This window comes from Mustelus asterias, chromosome 24 (genome assembly GCF_964213995.1).
Source record: "Mustelus asterias chromosome 24, sMusAst1.hap1.1, whole genome shotgun sequence".
Classification (NCBI taxonomy): Eukaryota; Metazoa; Chordata; class Chondrichthyes; order Carcharhiniformes; family Triakidae; genus Mustelus; species Mustelus asterias.
Window position 1 is genome coordinate 25,192,607 of NC_135824.1, and position 24,512 is coordinate 25,217,118.

Below are 24,512 nucleotides of genomic sequence, written 5' to 3' on the forward strand. Positions count from 1 at the left end.
CACATTATGTTCTGTGCACAAAAAGCAGGACAAATTGAAACCAGCCGAACACCACCCCGTTAGTGGCCTCTCAATCATGAGCAAAGTGATGGAAGGTGTCGCTGATGGTGCTATTAAGCAGCACTTACTCATCAATAACCTGTTAATTGATGCTCAGTTTGGATTTCACCAGGAGTGTTCCGGCCCAGATCTCATCATAGCCTTAATCCAACCGAGGACAAGAAGAAGAGTCAAATTCCAAAAGTAAGTGTGACTATCCTTGACAAAAGGCAGAATTTGACAGAGTATGGCATCTAAGAACACTAATCATAGAATCCCGACAGTGCAGAAGGAGGCCGTTTGGCCCATCGAGTCTGCACAGACTCACCAACAGAGCTTTTACCCAGCCCTATCCCCACGACTCTGCATATTTACTCCGCTAATTCCCCCAATCTACACATTATGGAACATTAAGGGGCTGTTTAGCATGGCTAATCCACCTAACCCAATAAAATTGAGTTCAATGGGAATCAAAGAGAAAACCCTCTACTGGCTGGAATCATAGAGAGCACAAAGGAAGATGATTGTGATTGCTGGAGGCCGATCGATCATCCCTTACAAATGTGTCTTCAGCCACTTCAATGCACTCCACGTAACATGAAGAAACAGCTCAGTGGACTGACACAGAACAACAGCATCCTGATTCCACAGTAGCCATGTCTCTAGTCAAACAGTTCCGGTATGAAAATAACAAAGGCATCTACCCAACATCATAGAAAATTGCCGAGGAATGTCCTGGATTTAAAAAAACAGATTATTTCCAAAACTGAGGTGACAATGGCTGCTCTTGGCAAGAAAGCAGCATCTGATCAAGTGTGATATCAGGCAGCCATAGGAAAATTGAAGTCAATGGGAATTGGAAAGAAGACTCTCCACTGATGATTGGAATCATAACTAGAACAAAGGAAGATGGCTGTGGTTGCCGCAGGACAATCATCTCGGTCCCAGGACTTTGATACAGGAGTTCCTCAGGGTAATCCCTTAGGCCCAACCATCTTCAATTGCTTCATCAGCGACCTCTCCAGGGACCCAGGTTCAGCATCGGGGGATTAGCAGGGTAAATAGGTGGAGTTGTGGGGATAGGGACTGGGTGGGGTTGTTGTTGGTGCAGACTCAATGGGCCGAATGGCATCCTTCTGGACTGTAGGATCCTATGATCAGTAGGAGGTGCAAAATCAGTGATGGAGAGAGACGTAGGCCTGAATGAGGCAGATATTGAGTGATTATATCTGGGAATTTGATTCAAAGTGGGAATTCAGTGCTTAGGGGAGGGAGGTGCTCTTTTGCTTTCTCGGCTTTAGTGGGGGGGGGGGGGGAGGGGGAGGTGGTCTGATCCTGCTGCCAGAGAAGAGCTGGGGTTTTGGGGGGGGGGCAACCATTACATCACAGGAAATTGCTAAGTAGATTGGCTGGTAAACTCTCAGTGAAAGGGGCAGCATGTGAAAAACCAGCGTCCAAAATAAAGGAAAATTAGGGCCAATATAGTACGGTAATACAAGTAATCCAGAGTAGAATAAAGTTAGCTCACAATAAGTAAAGTTAAGACATGGCAGGGTAGCTCAGTCGAGTGGAATGTGTGCCCTGTGATATGTGCAAAGTCATGACACCACCAGAGTCCGAGGTGATCGATATGTGCAGGAAATGCTGCCAGCTGCCAAACCTTGAGCCCAGGGTTCCAGAGTTCGAGCAGTGACTGGAGTCACTGTGGTGCATCCGCAAGGCTGAGGGCGACACGAATAGCGTATTCAGAGAGCTGGCCACACTGCAGCTTAAGGGCCTTGGAGACAGAGAGGGAATGAGAGACTATCAGGCCATCCAAGAGAACTAGGCACGTAGTGCAGGAGCCCCCTTGGGTCCTGCTCAGTTTTCTGCTTTGGAAGCTGGTTAGTGCGCTGGTCCTCAGTGGAGTGCGGTCAGAGCCAGGTTTGTGGCACCACGAGCAGTTCAGGAGGGGAGGAGGAGTAAGAAGAAGGGAAGAGTAATAGTGATAGGGGATTCACCAGGCATTCCTGTGGATGTAGATGTGACTCCAGGACGATAGAGTGCCTCCCTGGTGCCAGGGTCAAGGATGTCACAGAGCAGCTGCAGAGCATTCTTCTAAGGGAGAGTGAACAGCCAGAGGTCACAGTCCATATTAGTACCAACGATATTGTTAGGAAAGGGGATGAGTCCTGCAATCAGAATTTAGGGACTTCAGTAGGACATTAGCAAGCAGGACCTTGTTGGTGGGAAATTCTTTTAGGTGGCCTATCTTTTCATTAATCATTTCATTTCACAAAGGCAAAAAAAGTTTATTCAGTTCAATGAAATTCTTCAATTAAACTAGTTATATTAAAACATTGAAATGTTAGAATCAAAAACTTTATAAATTAACAATATTCAGACAAACATACAATTAGGGCAAGACAAATCTCAATTTGGCCAAAATGGGAGATCTATGGTTTTACCTACACAGCTAATGAGCGAGTAGGCTTTTCACAAAGATCTCAGATTTCATGCCAAAGAGCAGAATTGGTTATAGTTTTTGCTATCAGATTATACAGCCCAGCACTTAATTAAAAGCAATTTCATTCATTCACTGTTCTGTCAATCTAACAATGGCGTGTCCTTTAATCAATCATATTTTGACACCTTCAAATATCGATCTGTCATTCGACTGCCCGTTTTACGGAAATTCTCTCCCAAAAATGGTTTCTTATGATTCAGCATTTCCCTAACCAACTTAAACCAGTTCTATTGAAGGCACCTTTATCTATTGGACTTATTCCCCTGGCTTAGGGTTGCGTTGGTAATTTACTTTGCTGCATTATTTGTGCCTGACATCTTTCATGAATACATCTTTCATTTTAATGGCATGTTACAAATTCATTTCTTAGAGATATTATTAAGATGTCACTTACATATTTTGTATTATTCTCAAACCACATATCAAAACATTAGCTGCTAATTACCCTCATGTTGGGTATTTAGAATTAATCAAAATTCTCAACTACAGGCCTCAAAGGTAGTAATCCCTGGATTACTCCCAGTGCCACGTGAAAGTGAGTACAAAAATAGGAGGATAAGGCAGATGAATACGTGACTGGAAAATGGTGCAGGAGGGAAGGGCTTTAGATTCTTGGCACACTGGGACTGGCTCTGGGGGAGATGACACCTGTACACACTGAGCAGTTTGCAGCTTAACAGAGCTGAGACTGAGATCCTTATGGGGGTTTTGCTAGTGCTGTAAGGGAGGGATGTTTAAACCAATTCAGCGAGGGTGAGGGAACCAAGAGAAAATATTAGAGAGGAATATCAGGATGCACAAAATACTGGGAGGGACAAAAAGCACTAGTATAGGTAATGGTAAGTTAATAGATGAAGTCGGAAAGCATATACTGACACAGGAGGGGGTGCAGAGGAGATTCACGAAGTTGATTCTGGAGGGCTGGCTTATGAGGAGAGACTGAGTAGACTGGGACTATACTCATTAGAATTCAGAAGAATGAGGGGAGAGCTTACAGAAACATATAAGATTATGAAGGGAATAGATAGGATAGAAGCAGGGAGGTTGTTGCCACTGGAAGATGAAACTAGAACTAGGGGGCATGGCCACAAAATAAAGGGGAGCAGACTTAGGACTGAGTTGAGAAGGAATTTCTTCATCCAAAGGGTTGTGAATCTGTGGAATTCCCTGCCCAGTGAAGCAGTTGAGGCTACCTTGTTGAATGTTTTAAAGGCAAAGATAGATAAATCTTTGAACAGTAAAGGAATTAAGGGTTATGGTGAGCGGGCTGGTAAGTGGAGCTGAGTCCACAAAAAGATCAGCCGTGATGTTATTGAATGGCGGAGCGGGCTCGAGGGGCCAAATGGCCTACTCCTGCTCCTAGTTCTTATGTTCTTATGAGTAAGGGGGAAGGTAATGACGTCTAAATCAGGGTTACTGTGCATGTTTATGCATTCAGAGCATATAGTAAATAAAATTGGGGAGTTACAGGTGCAGACTGCGATTTGGAAATATGATGCTGTGGCAATAATAGAGACCTAGTCTCTAGGAAGGGCAGGACTGGGTGTTAAATATTCCTGGGTACTTGAAATTCAGAAAAGATAGGAAAGGAATGAATGGAGGAGGGTTGGCAGTATTGGTTAAGGAGATCATTGCAGTGCTGGAGAAAGCAGTTGTCCCACTCTTTTTTTATTCATTCATGGGACATGAGCGTCGCTGGCTGGCCAGCATTTATTGTGTAAAATAATTAAACTAAATTAAGTAAAATGAGGGACAAAGCAAGAAGGATAGCCTCTTAAAGGGAAACCAGCTGAAACAAAAACAAATCACTAATGAAGCTTAAAACATTAAGCCAAAAGGTGATTAAGAAGGTTGATAAGGCACCTTAGTCCTTGCGGTGCCCAACGGGCACGGAAGGCCTCAATGGTACCCGTAGACAACCCATGTTCCCTCTCCAGGAATACTCGGCTGTGAATATAGCTATTGCAAAGGGGCAGACAGCCAGATCAGACAGATGTCCCACAGGGTTCGAGGACAAAATCAATTTGGCTCGAGCTGAGAAACAAAAAGGATGCAATTACATTATTTGGTGTGGTCTATAGATTGAACAGTCCAGGTATATTCCCTAAAAGGGAAAGGTAAGGCAAACAAATCTAGAGCTCCCTGGGTGACAAATGAAATAGAAATTAAGATAGGGAAGAAAAAGTGTTCTTGTGACAGGCGTCAGGCAGAGTGCACAGTTGAGAACCAAGAGGAATACAGAAGGTTCAGAGGGGAGGTGAAGAAGCACATTCAATAAGCAAAGAGGGATTATGAGAAAAGAGTGGCAGCCAACATCCCAAAGTCTTCTGAAAGCTTATAAATAGTAAAAGGGTGAGAAAAGGAGTAGAGCCAATAAGGGACCTAAAAGGGAATTTACACTTTGAGGCAGGGAGCGTGGCTGAGGTACTAAATGAATGCTTTGCATCTGTCTTTACCAAGGAGTTAGATGCGATCCAGGCCATGATGACAGACAAGGAAACTCTATTCCGAGAAGGGTTCAAAGTTAATAAGGAAGAAGTGTTGGATAGACTGTTGACATTGAATGTTAACAAAGGACTGTGATCAGGGGAGGTGCCAAATGACTGGAAAATTGCAAAATTTGTCATTGAGAGTAGTTGGAAGAATAACCCCAGCAATTACAGGCTGGTCAGTTTAACATCAATGTTGAGGAAGTTTCAAGAAACAATTATTCAAGATAGAAGTAGTAGTTAGATGGAAAAATTAGGCTTGATTAGGAAGAACCAACGTGGATTTCTAAAAGGGGAAATTATGTTTAAATAACTTGTTGGAGTTTTTGAGGAAGTAACAGAAAAGGTCGATGAGGGTAATGCGGTTGATGTGGTGTACATAGACTTTCAAAAGGCATTTGATACAGTGCCACACAATAGACTTGTGAGAAAAGTTATAGCTCATGGAATAAGAAGCAATGTGGATACAAAATTGGCTGAATAACAGAAAGCAGAGAGGACTGGTCAGTGGATATTTTTTGGGCTGGCGCAAGGTTTGTTGTAGTGTTCCCCAGTGGTGATTATTGGGACCCTTGCTTCTCTTGATATTTATTAAGGTCTTGGTGTGCAGGGGTGCAGTTTCAAAGTTTGGCAACAAAAACATGTCAGGGGCTGAGTATTCAGTGTGAAACAACTCAGCTACTAATTTCACTAAGACTTCCTATCACCATCCATCCAGCTGCCCACATATATCTCCAAGGCACAAGTCAGGAATGTAATGGAATATTGTCCTTTTGCCTGAATGAAAACAGCTCCAACAACAACCATGTAGCTCAGTGTTAAACTGACCGGCCTGTAATTGCAGGGGTTATTCTTCCAACTACTCTCAATGACAAGTTTTGCAATTTTCCAGTCATGTGGCATCTCCCCTGATCACGGTGCTTTGTTAACATTCAATACCAACAGTCTATTCAACACTTCTTCCTTATTAGTTTTGAGAGTTTCGTAAACTGTGAAGACGCCAGTGCAGAACCTCAAAAGGACATAGACAAATTGGTGGAGTGGGCAGATAGGTGGCAGATTAAGGTTCAATGCTGAGAAGTGTAGGGTGATGCATTTTGGTAGGAAGAACATGAAAGACAATATAAAATTTGGGGGAAAATTCTTAATGTGGGGGGCAGGAGCAGAAGGAGCTGGCTGTATGTGTGCATAGGTCACTGAAGTTGGTGGGACAGGTGAAGAGAGCAGGTAATAAAGCAGATAGTATTCAGGGCTTTATTACTTGGGGTATGGAGTTCAAGAGCAAGGAGATAATGCTGAATTTATACAAGACACTAGTTAGATCTCAGCTGGAATATTGTGTACAGTTCTAGATGCCACACTATAGGAAGGATGTGAACGCATTGGAGAGAGTGTAGAATAAGTTTACAAGAATGGTTCCTGGGATGAGAAACTTGAGTCATGAGAATAGATTGGAGAGGTTGTGACTGTTCTCCTTGGAGAAAAAAGGCTAGGAGGAGATATAATAGAGATGTTCAAAATCATGAGGCGGCTGGATAGAGCAGATAGGGAAAACTGTCCGTGCTTGTAAAAAGATCAAGAAGAAGGGGGCACAGATTTAAAGTGATTGCAAAAGAAGCAAATGTGATACAAAAAAAAACCTTGTTCACACAGCGGGTGGTTCGGGTCTCGAAGGCGCTGCCTGTAAGTGTGGTGGAGGCAGCCTCAATCGAGGCTTCCAAGAGGGCATCAGATGATTACTTGAATAGAAACAATGTGCAGGGGTGCAAAGAGAAGACAGGGGAATGGCACCAAGTCATGACAGTCATTTGGAGAGCCGTTGCAGACACGATGGGCCAAATGGCCTCCTCCTGCACCATAACAATTCTGTGATTCTGTAAAGACCATTGCCAAAGTTCCCACCATCAACATTCAGGGGGATTACCATTGACCAGATACTTAACAGGACTAGCACTGTAAATAAAATGGCCACAAAAACGTCAGGGTTTAGAATTCAGTATGAAGCAACTCACCTTCTGATTCCACTAAGATTCCCCATCACCATCCATCCCGCTGCCCACATCTATCTACAAGGCACAAATCAGGAATGTGATGGAATACTCTCCTCTTGCTGAATGATGACAGCTCCAACAACAACCATGTAGCTCAACACCGGGACAAAGCAATTAGTTTCACTGGCACCTCAACCCCAAACACTGGCCTCCTCCAACACCAGCATACCGTGGCAGCAGTGTATACCATCTACAAGATGCACTGCAGCAATTCGCCAGCGTTTCTTCAGCAACACCTCCCGAACCTTTATCATTAGAAAGACAAGGACAGCAGATGCACCACCACTTACAACTTCCCATCTTCAGTTGGAACAATATCACCACTCCATCACTGTTGCATGGTCAAAATCCCTGATCTTCCTTGCTAACAGCAATATGGGTGTAGCTACACCACATGGACAGCAGTGATTCAAGAGAAGAGCTCACAACAACCTTTTCAAGGACACATAAGGGTTTTAAAGTTTGACGTTTATTAGTGTCACAAGTAGGCTTATATTAACACTGCAATGAAGTTGCTGTGAAAATCCTCTAGTCGCCACACTCGGCACCTGTTCGGCTATACCGAGGGAGAATTTAGCATGGCCAATGCACCTAATCAGCACGTCTTTCGCGCTGTGGGAGGAAACCGGAGCACCCGGAGGAAACCCACGCAGATATGGGGAGAATGTGCAAACTCCACACAGACAGTGACCCATGCTGGGAGTCGAACCCGGGTGGACAATAAATGCTGACCTGCATATCCAATGGATAAACTAAAGAAAAATTCCCATAGCTTCTGAGTTCAACCAATAATCCAGCTGAACGCCAGTAGAAGTTGTTCCTTTTGTTGGCATAAGGCATCAGGCAGTACCTGAATCTACGACAGCGAGTACTATAAGCAGTTTATCAGTATTCATCTTGAATTTTGTTTTAGAGTTTTGACACTTAATCTATAAACAAGGCAAGTGTGTAACTTCATAGTACAACATATTCCTCAATCACCATCATTTGAAGTAAAGAACAAATAACAGATGAAGTTTTTTTTTTGCATTTTGTTTACTCAAATTAAAAATAATCTGTTTTTGCTTAAGAACTGACAAACACGTAATTTGTATTTGTTTATCTAGCGAAACTACTGCAAGACTAATTACAAAGCAAAAAATCTATCATCTCAAGGAGTTAAGCAAATATCCTCACATTCTCTTAAAGAGCATGAATAATCCATTGCACTATGACACATCTCCACCAAGTGCGACTGTTTATTTTTCCTGCTGATTGCTGGAAAACAGGACGACGATAATATTTTCCTTCAATTTATTTCCAGCCGTCTCTTCCTTCAACCACATGGCTTTTTTTTTAAACATCCATTCATTCTATTCAAAATCCAAACTAATAGCGATTTAGTTTAAAGTTTATTTATTAATGTCACAAGTAGGCTTACATTAACACTGGCAATTAGGTCACTGTGAAAATCCCCAAGTCGCCACACTCCATCACCTGTTTGGGTTCACTGAGGGAGAATTTAGCATGGTCAATGCACCCTAACCAGCACGTCTTTCCGACTATGGGAGGAAACCGGAACACCCGGAGGAAACCCACGCAGACACGGGGAGAATGTGCAGGCTCCGCACAGACAATGACCCAAGCCGGGAATCGAACCCAGGTCCCTGGCACTGTGAGGCGCCAACGACTGTGCCACCGTTTAAGTTCATAACCATAGCAAGTGCTTAGAGGTTGTGTGAAATGAACCATAAAACTTTTTAAACTTTGTGGAATGCGCACATTCCACATTCGAATGATCCAGTTGAAGCAGCCTTCAAAGAACCTTCCAAATAAATTCCTCAATGAAGCTAGACTGATCTATGGATGCAACCATTTTCCTGGAGGGAGCAATAGCTTGATTTCTAATACAGGTAGTAAGCACTTAGCTGAGAAGTATTTTGGGATAACCCAAATAATACTACATAAATACAAATAAAAACCGTGACTGCAGCAGGTAGCAAGCTTGCTTCATTTTCTATTGCTTCTTCAGACATCTTTTTTAGTATGTACAGAAAAATAGGGTTGTCTTCTTTGGCACGCCAGGATACTTTCCCAACCGAGCTACTTCATATAGAAGGAGTCAATAGAGAGTGTCCACTTTCTGAAGAACGTAGAAGCAGATGTGTAATAAAAAAAGAAAGCCTCACCAAAGACTATCCAGTGTTGTCACAGAGAGTCAAAGAGTTAAGCTCACGAGTTTGTCTCACCTGCTGCACCCTTACACAAAATCCACCCTAAATTCAAACTGGTGCCTACTGTATGCTTCATTTGCATGTCTGTATGCAAACCGGCACAGTTCTACCATTTGGTGTTTTGTCGTCATGACATCCAATGGTGGCAAATTGAGGACTGCACTCATGGCTTGGAAGGTCAGCCTTCCAATGTCGGCAGCAGAAAGTCAGATATTTCAGGTGAAAAAGTCACCATTCTTAATATACCATACATACCAGCCTTTTCAAATGTATGACAAGTTATACTTCATTCCATTCCATACAACATTTTTGGATGAGGTAATGGTGTTTGTTAAATCAGCAGAACGTTTACTACACTGTACTAATCTATTACTTTTTGCATGAACCTATAATTTTGTATTGAACACAGAACACTGAATGCCACTCACATAACTTGTATGGATATCCCCTGTTTAAAGCATGTTCTAAGAAAGAGTTTTTGTTTCTTCTGCAATTGGTAAATTAGGGAAATCCTTCCATCTTTGTTCATTTTACTAAGTTACCAAGGACCCTCAGCTGCTTCCTTCCTCGCCCTCCAGCTCACTGACCCTCCCGTTCGCTGCTTCCCTCCCCAACCTTCCCATTTTCCGCCTTTCCCAGTGACTACCCCCCACTTCCTGACTCACCTGCACATGGCGTCCCACCCCAACCATGCCACTTTCTGCCGCTCCCTCCCACTGGCAACTGCTTTCACTCCCTTCCTCTCGCTGCCCCTATCCCAGGCCCCCTCTCAAAGTCAAGGCCTTGGGAGAGGGAAATAGCTTGTGAGCCGGGAGACCAGAGGGAAGCCATGAGTCTGGGGAGGAAGCGAGTCAGGGGGGTTAGCTAACAGGAGAGTTGGAAAGGTCAGCAAGGATCAGTGAGCAGGAAAGACGGCAAGCTAGAGGCAGGAAGCAGCAAGCGGGAGGCGAGTTAAAATACTTAATAAGCTAAGAGTTCTTGGGTTATTAAAAATTAATCTGAGACTTTGAGAGAATTTTTGGGCTAATTAGGCTCAAGGCAGCCAATAGGTTTTTAAAGGAAAAACTATAAGCATAGTGGTTAGCACTGCTGCCTCACAACACCAGGGATCCGAGTTCAATTCCGGCCTCGGGTCACTGTCTGTGTGGAGTTTGCACTTTCTCCCCATGTCTGCGTGGATTTCCTCCGGGTGCTCCGGTCTTTTCCCACAGTCCAAAGATGTAGGCGTTTGGTTGATTGACCATGCTAAATTGATCCTAGTGTCAGGGGGATTAGCAGAGTAAATATGTGCGGTTACGGGAATAGGGCCTGGGTGGGTTGTGGTCGGTGCAGACTAGATGGGCCAAATGGCCTCCTTCTGCACTGTCGGGATTCAATGATGTGCAAGAACACAGCCCATGTTTCGTATGGGACAGCAAATTTCATTTTGCATGCCATTTTTTAGAAGTGCTGTAACAGGATAGCAGTAATCAATATATAAATAAAATCAAAAAGCGCTGGAAAAACTCAACAGATCTGGCATGGGGCGGCACGGTGGTTAGCACTGCTGCCTCATAATGCCAGGGACCAAGGTTCGATTCTCGGCTTCGGTCACTGTCTGTGCGGAGTCTGCATGTTCTCCCCGTGTCTGCATGGGTTTCCTCTGGGTGCTCTGGTTTCCTCCCACAGTCCGAAAGTCATGCTGGTTAGGTGTTTTGGCTATGTGTAAATTCTCCCCCAGTGTACCCGAACAGGCGCCGGAGTGTGGCGACTAGGAAATTTCCACAGTAACTTCACTGCAGTGTTAATGTAAGCCTACTTGTGACAAAAAGAAATAAACTTTCAGCTTTAGTATCTGTGAGCGAGAAACAGTTAACATTTCAAGTCCAATACGATTCTTCTTTGGAACTATAATTGTATCCAAGTTACACAACTTGCCCCATTCTTGCAAATATAAGACGTTAAGTAATCTATGAAATTTAATGTTATGAATGTACTTTTTCCCTTCGACCCTGACCTAATAATCAGGTGATACTCTGGGGCAATGTGCAAGGTGTGGAGATGCCGGCGTTGGACTGGGGTAAGCACAGTAAGAAGTCTCACAACACCAGGTTAAAGTCCAACAGGTTTATTTGGTAGCAAATACCATAACATCCCCATCTGACGAAGGAGCAGTGCTCCGAAAGCTTATGGTATGTGCAAGGATCAGCGAACAAGCTCACTGTCACTCAATAAGAAAGAACTTTATAAAATTCTGCATCGTGTTGTGACCAACACCAAGATGGGTGTATCCTGTTATAACATCTCCTGGCATTAGCTATTTCCTCGATCTACAAATATTCTAGATTCCAAGTCTAGATGAAACAAAATTAATCCATTTTAAATCAGACCATATTCTTGCAGTTAATTAAATGCAGTGAGTTGAAAGGAAAACAAAAAAATTGCTTTAAACTTTAACAGGATAATGTAATAATTAATTGAACAAGACCAGCAGATGCCCTCAAGTTCCTCCAAGGACATGCACAATTTGCACCAAATTGAATTTGTCCAATTTTGTTTAATCCCCTCTGAGAGATTTGAATGACCAAAGTTAGGAAAACTTGCAGCTGTTCCGCATTCCACACAAAAACACATTACCACAGTTCTCACTGTTTGCCAAGTTGTACAAGCTTGGCTAACTTTATGGATTAACAAACATTTATTAGCCACGTTCCGAGCAGGAACCTTGGCAGCTTGCGTATGTTCCACTTACTCCCTTTTCAGTGGCCCTCTCTTTCCTACCTGATCACAGCAAAGTACAGAATGAACACGTTCTCCTCGTGTGTGTGTGGGTTTCCTCCGGATGCCCCGGTTTCCTCTCACAGTCCAAAGACGTGCTGGTTAGGTGCATTAGCCATGCTAATTTCTCCCTCAGCGTACCCGAACAGGTGCCGGAGTGTGACGACTAGGGGATTTTCACAGTAACTTCATTGCAGTGTTAATGTAAGCCTACTTGTGACACTAATAAAATAAACTTTAAATCTTCTCTACCTGATGATCTGTAACTCTAATTCCCAACTGCATTCAAAGTTCCCAAACAAGCTGTATTTATACAGCACCAAATTTCCCAAGTCTAGTAACCAAAATGAAAAAGTGAAAAGATCCTGTGGCACTTCCAACTGCAACCATGGATAAAGTAGTGTTGGATATTGAAATGGTGAACAGAGCATTGTGGCAATGTCACTGGGCCAAAAGTTGAAAGGCCCAGATTAATTCATTCCAATCCCGCTACAGCAGCTAGGGCAATTTAAATTCAATAAATAAACCTGGAATAAATTGCTGGTCTCATTAATAACAATCATGAAACTACCAGATTGTTGTAAAAACCCATCTGGTTCACTAATGTCTCTCAGAGCACAAAATCTGTGGCCCATACCCAGTGTGAGCTTCATGTAACTCCAGGTACACAACCAATGTGGTTGACTCCGAAAAGGCACGAAAAGCCACTTAGATTTATCAAACTGCTACAGAAAACAAGAACTGCATGTATACCTGCACCTGCAGCGGTTCAGGGAAGCATCAGCTCACTGCCCCTGCTCAAGGGCAATTCAGGATGAGCAATGGACTGCCAGCCATGCTCACTTATTGAATAGAATCCGACAGTGCAGGAGGAGGCAATTTGGCCCATCGAGCCTGCACCAACTTCAATGCCACCCAGGCCCTACCCCCATAACCCCATTCATTTACCCTGCCAATCCCCTTGGCACTAAGGGGCAATTTAGCATGGCCAATCCACTTAACCTGCACGTCTTTTGGACTGTGGGAGGAAACCGGAGCAGCCGGAGGAAACCTCTCACTCGCAGACACGGGTAGAACATGCAAACTCCACACAGTCACCCAAGGCTGGAATTGAACCCGGGTCCCTGGCACTGTGAGGCCGGAGTGCTAACCACTGTGTGGCCGTGCTGTCCCAGAGTGATTTTTTTTTAAAACCAAGAAAAGACAATGCAATCTGCCTTTCCCATGACAAGGCAAAATCTATTCTCTATAAACTTAGCAGAAAACAGCAAACCAATCTGGAGTAATGAAGAACACCATACAAAGGACAGTTAGCCAACGAAAGTTCACTACCAAGTTTTTAGTGATAGAATTACTCTGACTCCTCAGTGTACAACATTACCTAGAGACAACTACAGCAAAAAAATAATGCAATCACTTACAACCCTCTGGATACCACATGAATATAGCTCTTAATACAGATATAACAAAGGTTTTAGGTTCAAACAAATCAAAAATGTTTCTGTAATAAAAATACAGGCCATTTCCTTTATCATCAATTTTATTTTAACACACTCAGTGCAGGATCTCCTGAATAATCATTGATTAACACATAAACCTATGCTGCAAAAAAAAGAATGGTTCTGAAATGACACTCTGGTCACTAATGTACAAGATGTTTACATATTTGCCTGGGATTCCTGAGTCAATTTTACACTAAATGAGTTAAGAACTTCAGCAAAAGAAAAATCAAAAGGAATGATTTCTGAAACACAAGAGAAAACGTAGCTCTTGGTTCAGATCTGGCAGAATATCTGGCTTAACTTGATTCATTATTGTCACATGTTTTGGGATACAGTGAAAATTATTGCTTCTTGCACACTGTACAGACAAAAGCATACCATTCACAGAGTACCGAGGGGCGAAGGAAAGGAAAGGGGGCAGAATATAGTGCGACTGTCACAGATGGGGTGTAGAGAAAGATCAGCTTAATATATGGTAAGTCCATTCAAAAGTCTGATGGCAGCTGGGAAGAAGCTGTTCTGGAGTCTTTGATTGGGATGTGACCTCAGACTTTCGTACATTTTTCCCGGTGGAAGAAGGTGGAAGAGAGAATCTCTGGGGTGCGTTGGTGGTCCTTGATTATGCTAGCTGCTTTTCTGAGTCAGCGGGAAGTGTAGACAGAGTCAATGGATGGGAGGCTGGTTTACATGATGGACTGGGCTACACTCACAACCCTTTGTTGTTTCTTGCGGTCTTGGGCAGAGCAGGAGCCATACCAAGTTGTGATACAACCCAAAAGGATGCTTTCTATGGTGCATTTGTAAAAATTGGTCAGGGTCGTAGCAGGCATGCCAAACTTCCTTAGCCTCCTGAGAAAGTAAAGGCATTGGACGGCTTTCTTAACTATAGCGTCGGTGTGGAAGGACCAAGACAGGTTGTTGGTGATCTGGTCAGCTAGAAACTTGAAGCTCTCGACCATTTCAACTTCATCCCCGTTGATGTAGACAGGGGCATGTCTTCCACTATACCTCCTGAAATCGGTGACTATCTCCTTCATTTTACTGACATTGAGGGAGAGATTATTGTCATCGCACCAGTTCACCAGACTCTCTATCTCTTTCCTGTCCAACCCAAGACAGTGGAGTCATCAGCAAACTTGAAAATCGAGTTGGAACGGAATTTGATCACATAGTCATAAGTCTATAAAGAGTATATCAATCTGTCAAAAAGTGCAAGTGAACTTCAACTACCTACACCATCTGCATAGTAATGGGTTATCTGGAGATGAATTATAGATGTCATTTTTCCCGGTAGAAGCAGTCACTGACCACCTCTCCCAGTTCCTGATGTACTGAAACAGTCTGTTCCCTTTTAAAGCGGCACAAGAAATCGCCAGTTAATGCCCATCACCTGCATATAATTAATGTCTCGTTCATTGACAGCCACTGAAACATTGCATTTTTAAAAAGTTTATTTATTAATGTCACAAGTAGGCTTACAATGAAGTTATTGTGAAAACACCCTAGTTGCCACACTCCGGCATTTGTTCGGCTACACTGAGGGCAAATTTAGCATGGCCGATGCACCTAACCAGCACATCTTTTGGACTGTGGGAGGAAATCGGAGGAAACCCATGCAAACATGTGGAAAATGTGCAAACTCCGCACAGACAGTGACCCAAGCTGGGAATCAAACCCAGGTCCCTGGTGCTGTGAGGCAGCAGTGCTAACCACTTGTACCACCGTGTCGCCCACATTTAAGAGGATTTCTGCTTCTAGTTCTGTTATGAGATTGTTCTGTGATCTTTATTTCAACATCTAATTTGTTCAAGCTTTGGCCTCCACTTTAAGTTATGTCCATTGGGGCGACCACTGTGAGATCCCCCTCTTGCATTAGTGAGCTGGTTCTCAGATACGTGATTTTCTAATGTAAGAGTTACTTCTGGAGTCATTATGGGCACTTGCACTATGCTTTCAAGCTCTACATTCTTTCACTCTATTCTTCATTCCACTTCTTAGCCATCATCCTGAACATTCAACCAAGATTTAAACTTGCCAATAGCTTTTCCTGCATATCCCACACCTGTTATATCCTTCCATTTATTAGACTTCTCTGCAATGTATGTCATGCAGGTATCCACTCTGGACCATTAACCTGTGGATGTGATGGTGCATAGAACTGAACTATGATCACCAATATCCAGTCCTTGATCCACCGAGGTTTCTTGGAACTTTCATCATAAGACCACGAGTATTCGTATACAGGATACCTCGTTTACCTTGATCAGCAGAGCAAGTTCCAAGATATTGTAATGAATTCTGTTTATAGAATCCTTACAGTGTAGAAGGAGGCCATTCAGCCCATCAAGCCTGCGCTGACTCTCTGGCAGAGCATCTTACTTAGGCTCTTTTTCCCAACCCTATCCCCGTAAACCCATTCATTCATCAGGGTTTGGATAAACACGTTGTGAATTCATTTATTTAGATTAGGCACATAAGAAGAGACAGGCATGGGTAGAAAGTGTGAAGACATCAGCAGCAGAGCTGTGTGTGTGCCATGTTCTCCTCACAGGCTGATGTGAAACTAAGATGGATCACATGTCACATTTCCATCTGAGCGATGGCATGCTGCAATTCCTTAACGTCAAATTGCAACATCGTGAGGAAAGGTCCTTATCAGTTGGATTTCCATGTTTGATAAGTTCTGATCTATAAACTGAGCAGGAGCTATCATTTCCTACAGCCCTCTCTTTCCTCTTGTATTAAATTTCCTGAACTGAAGTTCATCTCAGATGATCTTAGATGATGCCTGTGTGCTCTTCAAATTTTCCCTGAGAGTTTGGCCTTGATGAAAACCTGTCTTCCTGCATGCAAAGCATTCAAACGTGCAAGAAAAGAAATTAACCAATTGTAGTCCCTTCTGGTGCCCGAGGGCAAAGAACAGAGGACAATTTGAGATTTTGTCCAAAGTTGGTTGGTTGGTTGGAGTGAATTTTTTGATTGCCCATACCACAGTGGTTGTCAGCTTGCAGACTGGTTGATCAACTAAAAACTCATGCCACATTTCACCGCGTTATTCCTTTCACTAGAAGGATGGCTGGAAGGATTTTCAGCTGCAGTATTGATGACCATGATGTCCATGTTTTATGTATCCAAACTAATCATTGTTCATTATCAAACAGAAACTTTACTCGTGTCCCATGTCCGTTCTCTAACCATTTCCCCATGATTGTGTCTATAAAAACCTTCTGTCCATAAATAAATCTAGTCACCAGGTCTATAAAATGTAAAATAAAAATATTTCTGTGTTTATCACACACAAGGGTGGCACGGTGGTACAGTGGTTGGAACTGCTGCCTCACAACTCCAAGGACCTGGGTTTGATTCCTGGCTTGGGTCGCTATCTGTGCAGAGTCTGCACGTTCTCCCCGTGTCTGCGTGGGTTTCCTCCAGGTGCTACAGTTTCCTCCCACAGTCTGAAATATGTGCTGGTTAGGTACATTGGCCATGCTAAATTCTCTCTCAGTGTACCCGAACAGGCGCCAGAGTGTGGCGACTAGGGGATTTTCACAGCAACATCATTGCAGTGTTAACGTAAGCCTACTCGTGACACTGATAAATAAACTTAAACTTTAACCTTTGAATCCACAGCAACTACCTTATTAAAGTCAAGTGCCAAAGGAAGGCTTATAACAGCATGTAGATTCATAGAGACATACAGCACGGAAATAGGCCCTTCGGCCCAACTCGTCCATGCTGACCAGGTTTCCCAAACTGAACTAGTCCCATTTGCCTGCGTTTGGCCCATATCCCTCTAAACCTTCCCTATCCAATGCACCTGTCCAAATGTCTTTTAAATGTTGTAATTGTACCCGCCTCTACCACCTCCTCTGTTGTAACTGTACCCGCCCCCACCTACCACCTTCTGTGATGGCATCCGCTCCTACTTTTTACAGTTCTTCACATTTCTTACTAATTTTTTCTATTAGTTTTGTATATACTTTGAAAATCATCTTTCAACAGGATTTTTAACCTTTTGCAAATAGGATGAGCAAACTGTCTCAGTAACCTTAAGACCATTTACCTTTTTTCCTCTTTCTAATTCTTTTCACATGCTCCCATTGATTCTTGTAAAGGGGATACAATAATGTTCCGATCAGGAAAACTGCAGGTAAACTAACTGTCCAAAAACAATTGCCTGATCATGCTTCATGTCAAGTCTCATTTGTGTGTTTTCCGCAGAAGGTTTACTCAACAGCATAAGTACCGATCAGAGACTACATCAATACTTACATAATGTCTTCCTCCAGCTAGTTTACATGAAATTATAAATCTCATTAGTATCCTCAATGTGTTGTCATTACCAAATCTAAAGTAGTACATTTATATTCCTGAACCTTGTGCCGATCCTCACTATTTATTGAATCAAGCTAAGATTTTAACTAATTTGTCCCATAAACTGCTGAAGCACAAATACTATTACTGTTCAGTAAAAAGAATACATAACTAACATTCATCACAGAACTAAAATACCTTGTGACGAGCATAACTTGTTCGGATTCGTCATTATTTTCATCTCCTTCATGTAGTTATTTAGAATCATAGAATCCATACAGTGCAGAAGGAGGCCATTCGGCCCATCGAGCCTGTACCGACAACAACCCCACTCAGGCCCTATCCCCTTAACCACACATAACAATCCCAGTTTTGGGCCCCGTATCTAAGGAAGGATGTGCTGGCCTCGGAAAGGGTCCAGAGGAGGTTAACAAGAATGATCCCTGGAATGAAGAGCTTGTCGTATGGGGAACGGTTGAGGACTCTGGGTCTGTACTCGTTGGCGTTTAGAAGGATGAAAGGGGATCTTATTGAAACTTACAGGATACTGCGAGGCAAAATATATCGAGAAAAATATCAGCCATGATTGAATGGCAGAGCAGACTCGATAGGCTGAGTGGCCTAATTCTGCTCCTATCTCTTATGATCTTGCTAATTCTCCTGACGCTAAGGGGCAATTTAGCATGGCTAATCAACCTAACCCACACATCTTTGGAGGACTCTACCTCTTTGCTCTGGGCAGTTCACTGCATAATGATACTTTAAGGCATGTCTAAGGTATATTCCTTGGGCAATCCGGGATACATTTGCCTATTATTGCTGCTCCAATGTTGCCGTCTCCCATAATAGCCAGATCCGATAAAAATGCTTTCATCTTCACTAGCCTGTCTTTAAGCTTCCATTATATTGATACCTGTGTCCAGTATCAGGACTATTTCAAAACCTGGCAATTATCGAGTCCTCTAAGCTTTACATCAGCAAGAAATGTACCATTTGTTCCATGAAGGTGGAAGGAAATTAATTTCCTCAGGATTTTTTTTTGAGGCAGCAGACATCTGATCCAAAAGAATCTTCCAAGTATGGACCATCAATTAGAACCAGTTGCCTCTCTGAGATACCTTAGCACAATCCAGTAATTCAAACACTACTACTAATCCAAAGGTTCCCAAATTGAATTTTGTCCACCTTCTTTTCAGTCTGTAATGTCCATGATACATTCTCCCAAGGAATGAGCAAACCTATCAAATTGGAGCATGTCTCATAGGCATTTACCAGACCATTGGTTTTGCAGATTTCATCCAGGAATTTAACAGAAAGATCAAACATTCATCACTATCCACCTGATGGCATCCATCTCACAATATAGTTCACTTCTAGAATCATCATAGAATCCCTACGATGCAGAAGGAGGCCATTCAGCCCATCGAGCCTGCACTGACAACAATCCCACCCAGGCTCTATCCCCATAACCCCACATATTTATCCTGCTAATCTCCCTGACACTAAGGGCAATTGAGCATGGTCAATCAACCTGACCTGCACATCTTTGGACTGTGGGAGCAAACCAGAGCACCCGGAGGAAACCCACACAGACACGGGGAGAATGTGCAAACTCCACACAGACAGTGACTCGAGAACGGAATTGAATTTTACTCATTGTAGGAAGTGCCAACATTAAGGTCATCTTTAGTAGGACTTAACCCACATCCACTTCATTCTTCCACTGGTCGCATAGTTCAGACTCTAAGAATATCAGATGATCAAACCCCAACAATTTAATTTGCTTTCTGCAATTTTCTACAATGACCACATTTCCTCTCCCCCTTCAGATAATGTGTCCTAAGAGGAGCATTGGCAGACATGGACTCCATTGGATCGCCCATGATTATGCGTGGCAAATTATATTCTGCAATATGGCTGACTAGGAAATTATCCCTTGGTTACTGCCCGCCATCAGATGCAATGGAAGGAATTACAGGCATCAAGTCCTAAAGAGAGACTTAGAATCCCTACAGTGCAGAAGAATGCCATTCAGCCCATCTAGTCTGCACCAACTCTCCAACAGAGCATCTTACTCAGGCCCATACCCCGCCCTATCCCTCTAACCCCATGCATTAACCCTGCTAATTCCCCTAACCTACACATCTTGGGACACTAAGAGGGCAATTTACCATGGCCAGTCCACCTAACCTGCACGTCTTTGGACTGTGGGAGGAAACCGGAGCACCCGGAGGAAACCTACACAGACACGGGGAGAATGTGCAAATTCTACATAGTCACCTGAGGCCAGAATCAAACCCGGGTTCCTGGCGCTATGAGGCTGCAGCGCTAACCATTGTTCCACTGCGTCACTAGAGCCGTGAGCTTCTGGCTCAGAAATAGGAACATTACCCACTGTGTCACAAGGCCCCCATCTTTTACCCCACATCATTAAAAACAGGGTCAGAGCTAATTTTGCGAGTCTGGATGCTCTCTTCATGTGGTTCTCTCCTCACAGATTCCGTCAGACCTGCAGAGATCTTCCAGCATTTTCTGTTTTTGTTTCAGATTCCAGCATCCAGAGTAATTTGCTTTTATTATTAACAATGGACTATCTGCTCATTGTCACATTGCTCCTTGTGAGGCCAAGTTCTGTGCAACTTGGCTGCCAGGTTTCCCGCAGTAAGAAGTCTCACAACACCAGAAAACAGAAGTCTCAACCTGACCAAGGAGCAGCGCTCCAAAAGCTCGTGATACCAAATAAACCTGTTGGACTTCAACCTGGTGTTGTGAGACTTCTTACTGCGCCCTCCCCAGTGAAACGCCGGCATCTCCACGTCAAGGTTTCCCACAGTCATACCAGTGACTACACTTACATAACCTTGACTGGTTGCAATTTTACTAGGCTTTTGAATTTGTGAAGATGTGTCATGTAGGTAAACGAACCGGAGGGGCGTGGATGTTTGCAGCCTCACACAGCTGTAACCTTGGCACCAATTCTCCCTGCACTGAACCCTATAATTTGGATGACGCGCACCTATGGTGGGATGTGGCACCACTTATAAAACCACCTCTCTTCCCCCTTCCAGCACCAGACACTAACCACGCCGATTGCTTATCAGTGTCACCCACACAACAATTGATGGGGAGAAGGGGGAGCGGGAATAGGAGGCCAAAGGGCACTTAGACACAAGTCAGACTCCCGGTGCGCGCGGCGCGCCCCCTGGCTCGCTCCCGCGAGGGGGCGCGCTGGCTCCTCGTGCACGAATGCGCGCCACCAATCTATTATCCAAGGGTAGCCTTCAAATCAAACCAGAGGCAGGAAAAACACACACCCAGCCTGTCAGTCTGAGGAAAACAAGACTCAGACAGCACGAAGCACAGCTTAAAATGCAGAAGCTGCCTTTGACATTGGTAAAGCAACAAAATACCTTTATTTTACCATTCACCCAAAAAGGCTGCAATTTTATTTTAAAGAAAGTTTTATCTCACAACTCCTTATTTTATCCAACAAGTCTCAACAAGTAGCACCAGAAACCTTGTTTACGCCTTAAGTAACGTTTTGTGTCAGTGAAATATTATTTTTCTCTCTAACAACAAATGCAAATATTATTGCAGAAATTATATCTCCCCCCCTCCCAAAAAAAAGAGGAAAGTCCCACTTCAGGAGGACATTTAACTCGGCTACTGAATTGAAGCTGGTTACCTTTGACACACAGGAGTGACATTGTGGGTGCGGGTTTAAAGCTCCCCGTGTGTTGCCTTCGAGTGCCAGTGAAGGTTCTTTTGACAAAACGTGTGCCTCAGGAACTTGGTGCGGGTGGGAGTGGGTTAGGAGGGGAGGGAGGGGCGGCAGGTCCGCTGATTGACGGCCCGCGGTAGCCAATCGGGTTCTCCAATGGCCAGGGGGCGGGGCCCAGTGCAGCTCTCCCCGCCAATCAGCTCCGCCGGTGGGCGGGAGCTCTGCCTGTCCGAGTCCCACAGAGCTTCTCCCAGTTTACTGGGAGGGTGACAGTCTGAAGCTCATCTCACTCAGTGTGAGTACGTCTGTAAGGGAGGAAATAACAAATAACTCTTCTTTCTGTATCCCTTTGAAAGGAGGGAACTTATTCCCACCTTGTCTGTTTGGAAATTTGAAGAGCTGCGGTCAATATGTTCTTATTTACAGGAAACATTATATTCATAATCCTTTTTTTAAAAATGCTAAATAGTATTTCTGATGAAGGGTCATCCGAACTCGAAATTTTGGCTCAATTCTCTCTCCACAGATGCTGTCAGACCTGCTGAGATTGTCCAGTATTTTCTGTTTTTGTTTCAGATTCCACGGCCAGCAGAGTGGTTAGCACTGCTGCCTCACAGCACCAGGGGCCCGGGTTCAGTTCCGGCCTTGGGTCACTGTCTGTGTGGAGTTTGCACGTTCTCCCCGTGTCTGCGTGGGTTTCCTCGGGTTTGCTCCCACACGCCAAAGATGTGCAGGTTAGGTTGATTGGCCATGCTAAATTGCCCCTCATGTCAGGGTAAATATTTAGAGTTGGATTGTGGTCGGTGCAGACTCGATGCGCCAAATGGCCTTCTTCTGCACTGTAGGGATTCTATAATTCCAGCAGCATTTTGCCTTTGTCTTAGTATTTCTGCAGCCCCCTTTTTTGTTTAATATGTGGGTGCAGTTCTTAAGCACATCCAGTCAACGTTATATCATTCTATGAGCGATCCCAGGAAATGTGTCCCTTAGCATCAGGGGGATTAGCAGGGTAAGTATTTGGGGTTAAGGGGATAGGGCCTGGGTGGGATTATTTTCGGTGCAGGCTCGATGGGCCAAATAGCCTCTTTCAGGCGGTGTAAGGATTCTGCGAAAGCAAGTTGTTGGGGATGCTGGAATCTGAAACAAAAGCAGGAAATGCTGAAAAATCTCAGCAGGTCTGACAGCATCACAGTCCGAAAGACGTGCTGGTTAGGTGCATTGTCCATGCTAAATTCTCCCTCAGCGTACCGGAACAGGCACCGGACTGTGGCGATTCGGGGATTTTCACAGTAACTTCATTGCAGTGTTAATGTAAGCCTACTTGTGACACTAATAAATAAACTTAAACCGTGGGGAGTAGAGCCAACCTTTCGAGTCTGGATGATCCTCATAACTCAGCATACTTGCCTTTGTAAATGTCTGTAATGTAAATAAATGCGGGTGTGTGACAAACACGAATGTTTCAAGGGCAGTAACCCTAATTATCGGAAACCGCGTCGCGATGGAGTCATTTTGGCAAACCACAGGAGTCTGTCTAACAATTAATTTTTTGGGTGTCTGGGAACTGGCGCAGGTTTATCTCAGCATCCACATGCCATTTATAAAATAAAGTGCACTGCTCACGTTATGAAGTTACTTTATGTGAACGCAAAATAATATCCACCTCGCGGATTTGATAACTGTTGAAAATAATTCTGTTGCAAAAACATGTGTATTATTGCCCAGCATAGGGTAGTGTGCAGTCCGCCGAGAAACTGCCGAACATGAAGACCAACGACTTGGTGTAGCCAATGATTTATTAAAAATAGGTTAAAAAAAAGTCGATTTTCATTTGCATGGCGAGCAGCAAACATCCCGATCACCGATCAGCACGGTGAGTTCCGAAAGATACTTTTAGTTAATTTACATAATGGATTGATACTGATGAACTTCAGGATATTTACTACCGCATCTGACACTGTGATAGAAGATCAGTCCCTTTTAATAAAACCCCTGTTATGACCCGCGACAAATTCAAACATAACACAGGATGTAGGTTTAGATTGGGCATGCAAACACAACTTAACGCTAGCAGTGTTGCCCAGACCACAGGAACTGGCTTGGGGCAATTCATACCGGCAAATAAATGTTTTTTCTTTTAAAATTGGATTGCAACAAAGTATTCCTGCGGTTCTGCAACATCGCCTGCGGGTTGTATTCCGGTCTTTTGAGTTCTCTTGACTTTCCTCCTTTACGACTAAATTTAAACATTAAGAAGTCTCACAACACCAGGTTAAAGTCCAACAGGAATTCATTTGGAATCACGAGCTTTCGGAGCCTGCTCTTTCTGCACTGTAGGAATTCTGTGAAATTACTGGGGATGCCGGAATCTAAGGAGCAGCGCTCCGAAAGCTCGTGATTCCAAATAAACCTGTTGGACTTTAACCTGGTGTTGTGAGACTTCTTACTGTGCCCACCCCAGTCCAACGCCAGCATCTCCACATCAAATTTAAACATCTTTCAGGCAACCTAGCTGCTTGGCTGATAACCTGCTTGAAGGAAAGTCTTCACACCTATCGCGCTCTGTATCCTGCCATTGATTATGGGAAGTATTGATTCCACTGATGTGAAAGAAGGATGAATGAGCAACATTAAACAGAAGGTGGCCTGTATCCAGATTCCTGCACTGATTAAAGTACAGATTACCGGTTACTGCACTTGTAAAGGGAATTTCCACCAATTGAAACCATTCGCATGTTTTATACAAGCAAAATCCTGCCGATGCTGGAAATCTGAAATGAAAACAGAAAATGCTGGATAAACGCACCGGGTCTGGCAGCATCTGTGGAGAAAGAAACAGAGTTAACGGGCAGGCACGGTAGCACAGTGGTTAGCACTGCTGCCTCAATGCTCCAGGGGTCTGGGTTCGATTCCCGGCTTG

The 24,512-nt window shown here is 43.7% G+C and overlaps 1 protein-coding gene across 2 annotated transcripts in view; it reads right to left on the bottom strand.

Annotated features, from left to right (window-relative positions):
• Positions 1-21,661, bottom strand: part of unc13c (unc-13 homolog C (C. elegans)) — a 640,043-nt gene extending 618,382 nt beyond the window's left edge. For both annotated transcript variants that reach the window (XM_078241487.1, XM_078241486.1), the window contains exon 1: positions 21,557-21,661. In XM_078241487.1, coding sequence (XP_078097613.1) covers positions 21,557-21,578 — 22 coding nt within the window. In that variant the 5' untranslated portion in view covers positions 21,579-21,661. The remainder of the gene's footprint in view (positions 1-21,556) is intronic.
• Between the last annotated feature and the right edge of the window lie 2,851 nt (positions 21,662-24,512).